At 45.0% G+C, this 9,807-nt stretch overlaps 1 protein-coding gene across 1 annotated transcript; it reads right to left on the bottom strand.

Annotated features, from left to right (window-relative positions):
• Positions 1-226: 226 nt before the first annotated feature.
• On the bottom strand, positions 227-1,498 carry LOC128719614 (fork head domain-containing protein FD4-like). The gene has a single exon (XM_053813242.1). The coding sequence runs from the start codon at positions 1,496-1,498 to the stop codon at positions 227-229; it is 1,272 nt and encodes a 423-aa protein (XP_053669217.1).
• Between the last annotated feature and the right edge of the window lie 8,309 nt (positions 1,499-9,807).

The raw sequence follows: 9,807 nt of genomic DNA on the forward strand, positions 1-9,807 counted from the left end.
AAACCGACAAGGGGGGGCTCTTCAGTAAGACGCGAGGTTTCCACATAGTTTTCGTAACATTCGTTCAATTGCTGTTAAGTACAATCGTTCTCGTGCACCGGGTGGGATGAGCAACTAAAGAGTGCACATAAAATACTATCCAAAAAGGTAATACAAACTCAACAAAACAGCCTTTCGGGTGTGGCCACTCTAGAGCACTAACAGGAACGGGCAGCGGATGGTCGCCTCAAACACTCCTCAGTGCAGGCCCGAGCGGTCGGCTGAGATCGGTCGGAGCTCCACCCGATCGGGGACTGTCCGGTTCTGTGATGGAACCGCTCGGCGATCGGCTGCCGGAACCGGACCCTATCGCGGACCCATTACTCCCAAGGTGCTGATGAGGATGATGGTGGTGGTGGTTCTGATGGTGCGCATGGTGCTGGTGGTGGGCCGCGGCCAAGCTGTGGTACGAGCTGTGGTGGAAGTAATGGGGCGGTATCGCACCCAACGGTCCCATCATCAGCAGCGGATGGATGGGCAGATCGTACCCGGCCAGTGCCGGATGTGCGTACTGCAGAAAGGGCGGAATGTTGGCCCCGGGGAGACTGGTGGCGGGCGGTAGCGTGGGCCCATGCTGGTGATGCAGTGCGGGGTGATGATGGAGGGCGGCGGCATGATGATGCACCGGATGGCCAGCAATCGAGAGCAGGGATGGCAAGCGGTCGGGCGATTCCAACAGATTCAACCTGTCGTCGGAGCTTTTTTTGGAGCGTTTGGCGTGGTCCCGCACACTGTTGATGGACCGGGCCGGACTGGAACCCGGCGATCGGCTGCATTCCCGCTCTATCCGCGCTCCCTTGCGGCGTTCCACCAGCTCCTCTTCCGGCGTGATCAAGCTTTCGATCGTAAACGATCGCTTCGGCCGCAATGGAGTTCGCGTTGTACCGGACAGTAGCGTAGTCTCGCCGGTAGAAACAGGTGACAGGGGGGCTACTGCCGGCAGTGGGGAATGAGGTTCGAGCGGTGGAGAATGCATCAAACTGGAGGGATGCAGTACAACCGGGTCCGGTAGCATCGTGGTCGCACCGGGACAGTACGCGTCCGCCGAGTTCTGTGCCAGAAATATGCGATTTATGTTGGCCAGTGCTGCCAGCTCCTCGTTCAGTATATCCTTGTCGGTTTTGTGCAACTTGAAGCGTTTACGGCGCCTCAACAAACTCCCATTTTCGAACATATCGAACGCCTGGGGATGCAGCGCCCAGTATGCGCCCTTGCCCGGACGATCGGGACGCCGGGGCACCTTGATGAAGCAATCGTTGAAGCTGAGGTTGTGCCGGAGCGAGTTCTGCCACCGTTGCGTGTTCTTGCGATAGTACGGAAACCGATCGGTGATGAACTTGTAGATATCACTCAAGGGTAACATTTTGTCAGGCGAGGACCAGATGGCCATCGCCGTTAGCGAGATGTACGAGTACGGTGGCTTCTGATCGCCGTACGTATCTCGAGACGGACGTGGCATGTTTAATCACTCTTTCACGACCGATATTACGCAACTTGATTGTTTGCCTGTTTCACTGTTCTGTTGTATCGCGCACTGGACGTGGGCACATTTTTATTCTTCCCTTATGTTCACTTTGTTTACGTATATCACAGTACGTTCACGAGTGAGTCGAACATCTACACATCTCCAGCGTTGTGCTTGTATCGAACGGGACGCTTACTTTACGCGACACAAGACACGAGACTGAATTTTTGCAGTGCACTCACTTCCAAAAACTCCAAAAGCACCGTTCAACACGGAACTCTTCACCTGCAGCGTGCAGCATAAGCATGACGCAAACACATTTCTCTTCCAACTTTGACCGATCATCGACGGTCGGGTGGCTGGTTTAAAATTCGCGCTAGAACTCACTGAACACCAATCACGGTTCCGCGCCACGGAGGAGGAAAGACTTTTTCGCAACAGTTTCGACACCGCAAACACCGGCAGCGAACGCGAACGCGGTCGCTTGTTTGTATGGACTGTTTGGACTGTTTTATCAAATCAACAACCGAAGGTGTTGAAATGCGGAATGATATGTTAAGCGCAGTGAGGCGGCTTCCTCTCGGGATGGAGATGCAGTTGCGCGCAGCGATACGCCACGCACACCACCAGGGGATGAGATTTTCTCTAGCCATGCGAAAAATGCACGTGTGCGTGACATCGCCGTGCCGCAGGAAGGAGCAAAAGAGAGCGCACACACGATGGTTGGCTGCGACGGAAAATGCAACCCCGCCGGATCCGATCGTTGGAAGGCGGTCAGGCGTATGCAGGGTTCGTCGTGACGAGAGGGGTTGCACTCTAAAGTATATAATGTGTTGGTGTGTAAGCTCACGACGCGCGAGCGCCGAACTGTGTTTACATTTTGCTTCCCCTTTTTTCCAGAATGAAAAGCAACTTTCAACATCTTGGTGTTCTTTTTTGTTACGTTTAATGTTACTGAGCTGCTTCGGACCGGGACGAGCAAGCTAAACATTTGTACAGTCGAGCATCAATAGCGACAGTGATGGACAAACTTGTTGTGCGAAGTGATAGTCAGCAAAACGCGTAAGCAACTTGTATTAATTTTGTAAACTTTGGTATATTATAAAATAAGTTGTTTCCAAACTAAACTATAAGATTTTTATAAACAGTTAAATAAGAAGATTTTCTGTTCTATTATTTATAAATTTCATAATCAATTCGTTGCCAAATGCATTAATAATATTGGAATTTATTTCTAGAACATTTTCTGAGATGAAATACTTTGCTGAAAAAGGTAGATCTGTAATGCTTTGAACGGAATCGATTTCAGCTGGCATAAGTTGCAGAAATTTAGAAAAATTCGACGTTAACCTCATCATTCCTCGTCACATTCTAATCCAACTTCAATAAAAACCAGTAATAACTTTAAGTTTGTCACTGAAGCTCTAAACCCATATATGGTCATCATCTATCAACCGACGAAATAATGTTGATTTTAAATATCATTTCTATTAATATTGATGAAATACAACTCTTTGAAAGTGTTTGTTGAATTGTGATCATTTTTATTATCCTTTTAAAGCATGAAGTTGTTAACAAATATTGTGCTACTCCAATTGCATAATGTTCTGTTTTGTACAGCACTGTATATATATGTATGGCGCCTCGGTCGTGTTGTGTGTTGGGTAAGGGTGAGAAAAACGTAAATAAAACCGCACGCACACCATATTGAAAAAGGAAACAGATAAATAGGCGGAGCTACGCACGCCAATGGTAAAAGAAAAATGGTGGTGAACGTTGGCGGCGTTTTCCCTGCATTCCCTGCGCAAAAGCACGCAAACGTGTTCCGTCCAGGCAGGCCAAACCATGGGTGGAAAAATGACGCTTTTGCGTTTATTGTTGTTGCTTCCTTAGAACCACCGTGCCGCAGCTAGAATAATCATTTATTTAGCGATGGAGTGCGATAAATAAATCAAATAGCTTATAAAGCGCAGGAACGAGAGACAACGCGCGTGAGCGAGTGCGAGTTCCACATTCGCTAAGAAACCGCTGGATCATTTTCCGCGAAATCGATCCACAAAGAAAAACGGACGCCCGAAACGAACCGGGATGATGTGCGCTGGTATGGATAGATCTCCCGGTCCCGTGCTGGTTTCGGTATAATGCAAACGGACGTCCGGATGTACGGAGCAAGGCGTTGCAGGAATAGGTGCTGCAGGGTGGCCGTTGCTTTTGCCGGTCGTTTGTTTCGTGGTAAATTGACAGAAAATTTAATTGAATTATTTTCTTCCCGTTTCGCCACGAAAACGAAACGAAACCGCCGAATCGGCGAAGCGTGTAATTCTGACTCCTCTTTTCTATCATTTTCCCCCCATTTGCCTGGCCCGGTGAGGTTTCATCTGGCCGGTGTGGATGGCAAATGGGAAGCTGTTGCTGGTGGCGGTGATTTAGAGGCAATGTTTGTACATTCCGACATTCCGACTCCATTCTCCGGTGTATGTGAAGCGTTTCGGAATGCATCGCTAGGATAGTTTTGCAGCTGAATCGAAAGGGCGTGCGAGTGAAATTGTTTCCGCTGGGTTTGCTGCTGCAGCAAAGCGTTTTTAAGATATTCAATAAAATATACGCTTGCTTCCCTTCGCTGCACCGCCGTAAATCATGGCCGACAGTGTGGAATGTAACGTGAGGAAATATGAGAGTTATCACGCGACGAAATGGAAGGATGTATGTTTCTTATCAATTTCAGTGATTGGTCAACCGTAGGAATTTGTGGTGCTTTTTCTGTGTGTATTTGTGTACGAAATGCTCTAAATTTATGTTTGTTGCTGCACGAACTTTCTCACGAACGTTTTGAGATGTATTAAGTTACGATTTTCATGGATGAAACTGACAATTCTAAGAAACCTAATGCAGTCTAAGCAGAAGGGAGTTCATGGAATAGTTTCTCAATGAAGCAACAACACAATATAGCAATATGCTTTGTTAATCAAATCCCAACCTCACTACCATATTTCTCCACCTGTGGGTTATTCTTTATTTAAACCTATTGTCTACAAAGCCTTGTCTTGTTGGGTACTGGTCAAGTCCCGCTTTTGCCTGAATGTCAATGCTTGCATAACCATGAAGTACCGCGTATAAAACGCCTGATGAGCGATAGAACCCAGATTGTGATTTTGATATGGTACATTTTTCATCATCAAAAGTATGATTAGTGTCCGGGTGCAGCAGAAGACGAGCTCCCAGACAGGATACTGTCGGCTCAAGCACCAGACGCAATCAAAAACAAGATGAATGAGCAATCATGATTATGGTTGCGGTTTATTCTCTTTCTCTCTCTCTCTCTCCTTTCCTTTCCATCTGCGCACTTGACGTGAATCTGTTGCAACAGCTTGACGATATAACACGCTCGGTAAGTAGCTAGGTCGATAAAGAACTTCTTGACATCCGCTCGGCCTGTATCACTGCCCATTGAGAACCATTGATTTCATTCTTTTCGGCCACACAATGCTCGGTATCCAGTGGGTTCGAAACAGTAACACAAAGTAGCATCATCTCACCTGTTTAAATCTCTTGCCGCGGAGCCGAGGGTGTTGTTGGTTGTGTCGTGTTTTCCTTTGTCGTGGACCGCATCGCGTGGATTCACGTGGGAATGGAATTTTTGTTTGATTTGGCTAAGGTCGCAACGGTTGTTGAATGATGGCAGGTGTTGAGTGTTGATTAAATTGAAGCCTTTCTTCACTACATCGGTGAGTTGTTGGGAAAGTTTACTGTTCTGATATGCTGCAGAATGGGGTTTTCTTTCCACTGTACTCACCAGTACTCAAACAAAGGGAAGTCATGATTCAACATTGAATCAAGAAGGAAGCAAAGGAAATTGATTGGGAAAACACATTTTATTTAATTCATAAATATACAATAGAAAGTCACTTTCATCATGACGGAGTTATAGAACAAATGCTACATAAACTATTGATTTAAAAGCTTACGGACTTTGTCGTGATCTTCTGGGATCGATTTCAGATCTTTGGGGAAAAGTTTGAAAGTTTTATTTTTATATTAGTATTGATGATAATATTCAAGTATTTGTGCATAACGTGTATCATCTTAACTGTATTAAATATTATTCTAGTTTTCGTTTTTTGGATAAGATAGTAATTCTCCATTTTTCCATTCTTTGAGAAGAATTACACGCATCAATCGTCAGTGTTCAAAGTAAAAGTTCAAAAAGTTCACAGTTTAATATCATTGTGATCATGGTCCGACTCTCATGATTCGCAAGATTCATGAACCTTCAAAGGTTGAAAAATCTTTAAAGCTTATTGATTCATGGCGATGTTTTGCAGTTTTATAGCCCAAGTTATATCATATTATATCTCTAGTTAACTTATATCTCTAGTCTTATATCTCTAGTAAACTATTTGTTAAATATTATTGTTGATATTGTTAAAAAAATGTAAAATAATTTTAAATATTGGACATATTCGAGTTTACATTCAGAATAAAAGGAACCCAAGACTCGGTATTTCAAAAAATGGATTAGATTAAATTTACACGTTTTCTTGTCTTTAAAGGCAAAGTGAAACGCAAAATGAGTTGACTCTAAATGCGTTAAAACAAATCGTGAAAACAGGAAGCATTTCTAACCCAAAACTGGATGACCCATTGTGTCGTGTGCGAGTAGAAACAGCTGGCCCAGACTATGTCCATTCCCCATTCAGTCGTCAATAATTAGTTATTGAACAACAGAAACACTAACCAACAAAACCATACACCGCGAGATACGACAGCACACAGAGTGTCAAAGTGAACACATAAACAAAGTATTAGTACAATCCCAACAACGGCACGTTTTCCTTCAGGCACCACCCGGCAGCGTTGATAACCCCTTTTCTGCCAGAGGCACGGCAAAAGTTCAATAATGAATTTATAATAACTTAATTTTTCTCCCTCATGGTCGCTCGTTATCAAAGCGAGCTTTCTAGCCGTACCGGTTGCGGTTATTTCAACGCCGGATAGCAGGCTTTATCGCGTTTTGATATCGGCAATTTGCCGGACCTTACCAACACCAACACGGCCGGTCAGTTTGTCTCTCGCGTCGCGTTCTATTGATTTAGATTGCATGGGAAAATGTATTGTTTGGTCCCGGACGGGACCGATACCATCGGCTGTAATTGTCATCGAATTGGAGCTAATAATTGGATTATTAAGCTATCACCATCATCATCATGATCGCTGTGGAAATTATTCTGTTCTCAAAACCATCCCGCTGTGCCCCCTTGTTTGCGACCGGGGTGTGAGATATCTTTTGGACGGACATCCATCTGGGGGGGGAGGAGGACTAATAATTCTTGAAATTTTCGTTATCTTATCAATGTTGTCCGTACCATCGAATTTCGCTCACAGGCAGAGAACATAACTCAATTCGTCTCCCTTCTGACCTGTTTAGCATTGAAAGCGTGTGTAATGTCACGCAGTTTCTTAACGTTTTTCTTCCCACCATCGAAGACCATCCATTTGAGGAAAACTTCTTTCCAGGAACGTTAAGAACCAGCCCATTCAAACGTATTTTGGAACCTGCTGCAGATGTTGTAAGCGTTGTAACGCTCTCCGACACGCAACGACGATGAGACAGATTGCGGCGGACAGGATAGCTCTGCTATTATCCTCCGCGTGTATGCGAATGTATAATAACCCTGGACAAGACATTCATTCCCCCTTTTTGTATGCCACGCAAAGGTAAATCAACGAGAGCTTTTGCCAGCGATAAACCGTACAATAAAAAGGGAAAACGAGTTCTCGTGCCAAGAATGCGTCGGAAGTGTCCGAAAGGATACGTGCTACGTGCCGGGACCCCACGCTCGATGACAGGGATACAAACTTTGGTCGTGTACTCGTGTGGTGCCTAGCGCTTCCTGCAACCGTACACAAATAGCGCCCAAGTTCATCGATCATGCCGCCATTTGATATGCTTACGGGGTTGTATTCTTTCCTAACCCTATCGTACATATAATATCGTGTTCAACACAATGTACAACAAATTTATTATTTACCGAAATCGGTCCAAATAATGCGTTTCCCTCCTTCGGAACGTATATTACGGTAATAAATGACACCGAACCAACCGTACGAAAGGAGGCAACTTTTCGATATTCAAACGAACAGATGCAACGCCACGCACAAAGGGCAACAACAAACACTGCCCACTGTGTGCGGCGGAGGCAACGTACGGTAACAGCAACACAAGAATGGGCAAAGGGTTACGGCTGAAGATGATTTATGGTATCCACACAGGTTCCGGATTTGGAACGGTATCCTTCCAACGCGCGAAACGCCGAGGGGAGAAAAAGGAAAACCGAAAGGGAAATTAATAATAGCACCAAATAGTGCCAATACGCAAAGTCAATGAATGACGGGGCCCCGAAACCAGGACACGGGCAGGAAAAGTATATAAAAAGCCGTGAACACACACAAACACACACACACACGTGGACACCGGGAGGGAAAAATAAGAATTCATCCATTTCGACAGGCGCATAAAAGAAACGGGGTAAATATTTATTTCCCCAACAACTCGCCCGTTCCGGATTAGTGTGTATACGAAATGTGATAAAAATTGAACTTCATCGGTTTCCGCTTGTGTGTGTGTGTGTCTTCTTCCCTTTCGAAAACATTAAACAATAGCGCTTTTCCGCAACGCACGTACATGTCGGAAGTTGAATGTATCGTCCTTTTTTTTGCCTTCGCCTCTGAAATGGGCCGTGTAAACGATTCCCAACTCATCCCCCAATAGCTGTGGAAGCAGGGAATCCTTGGAATAGGATCATTTGGAACAGGAAAAACTCCACACCGCACCAAACCGTGCCACTGTCACTTGTCACGCCCGGGGGCTGGCGGGAAAGCAAGCGAGTGGTTGGTTTTGTGTCGCTTCGGTTTTTGGTGTTGTGGTAAATTAAGAGTCATAATTGAAAATTTACACTGATTTATCATGGGGTTCTCGTTGCGCTCGAGTTCGATCCTGTCCCGGCGTGCCGTGTTACCCTTCTCGGTGTGCGTCGGTAATTTTCCAACGGACTAATTTTGCACGCCTGGCGGAAACCGAACGGGTGAACCGGCACGGACGAACACGGTAGCGAGAAAAGTTTGTCCTTTCCTTTCCGGATAATTTGATTATCGATGTTTAACAAGCAGGATTATTAGTTGTGACTCTGTTTTTTTTTTGTTCCGTTCCTCCTGCTAAGTGTGGGGATGTGGACAGATGGGTTGGGTTGGAGGGCGAAGCGCGATGGAGGTTTTGCGCACTGTGGTCGTTCCGGGTGTGATGCTGTTACGGCAATAACTCATCGTAAATGATGCAATATTTTGACAGGGAAGCGTTTCCGGAGAACTTATTGCCGTGGCAAGTGCTTTCGGGGGTTGATGAATTAGGTAGTTAGTGGATATGAGATGTATCAAATGTTGGAAGGATTTATGCGAATGTTCCAATGGAGGAAGGTTTATTTCTTTTTCGTTCTTTTGCGTGCTTTTGGGTGACTAAGTGCAACCGTTAGTAATGCCATGTCTAATGAAAATTTTTCCTGTTGTCAAAATGTTGGAACAAATGGATCCCTAGTACAATGTCTCTTTAGTCACAGATCCTGAGGATCTCATCATCGTTATCTTTACCTTTTACGAATACTTCTAAAGTATCTCAATTTAGTTTCAGGACTCTAATTTGTAGATTAGGCCTCACTAATGATTAGACTAGCCTTCATCTATTTCATTTAAACAATCAACAATTCTCTAATTTTCCTTGTTGATGATTGTTACAATTTGAGACAATTTACGTTTGTAACTAGTTTCCTATTTACTCTTTTAATTACAACAAATTTGGACAGGCTCTCGGGTCGAAAATCAATTGCATCAACGATCTATGGTTTTTTCGTGCAATTTTCCATTGTTCTTTATGTTGACTGGGGCATTCCTTAAAGTGCCTTATTCGTCTAAACCCTTCACCTGATTTCAATCAAACTGGCATGAAACGTTCCGGACCTGCACCCCTGCAGTCGGTCACATTGCATTATGGCTTCGTTTTTTCACTCCCATCAGTATCAAAAATCGATCGACTAAAAATACCGACAGAGCGATGTGTCGAAACTGTCGAAAGCTGTCTGAGCGGGGCGAATCATCGAAAGCAACGAAAGCGCTCGATCTATCATTAGATAATTAATGATAAACTATTTAGACCTTGCCCGGGCGGCAGTCCGCAGCGCAGTTGCGCTGCTGCCCCGAGCGAAGACCGTCTACCCTTCGACAGTTCGAGTCAATCTCATTAAAGGCCAACCCCA

This window comes from Anopheles marshallii, chromosome 2 (genome assembly GCF_943734725.1).
Source record: "Anopheles marshallii chromosome 2, idAnoMarsDA_429_01, whole genome shotgun sequence".
NCBI classification, from domain to species: domain Eukaryota; kingdom Metazoa; phylum Arthropoda; class Insecta; order Diptera; family Culicidae; genus Anopheles; species Anopheles marshallii.

What these genes read in the sequence shown, in the direction of transcription:
- LOC128719614 (XM_053813242.1), bottom strand. Translation starts at nt 1,498, where the DNA reads ATGCCACGTCCGTCTCGAGATACGTACGGCGATCAGAAGCCACCGTAC.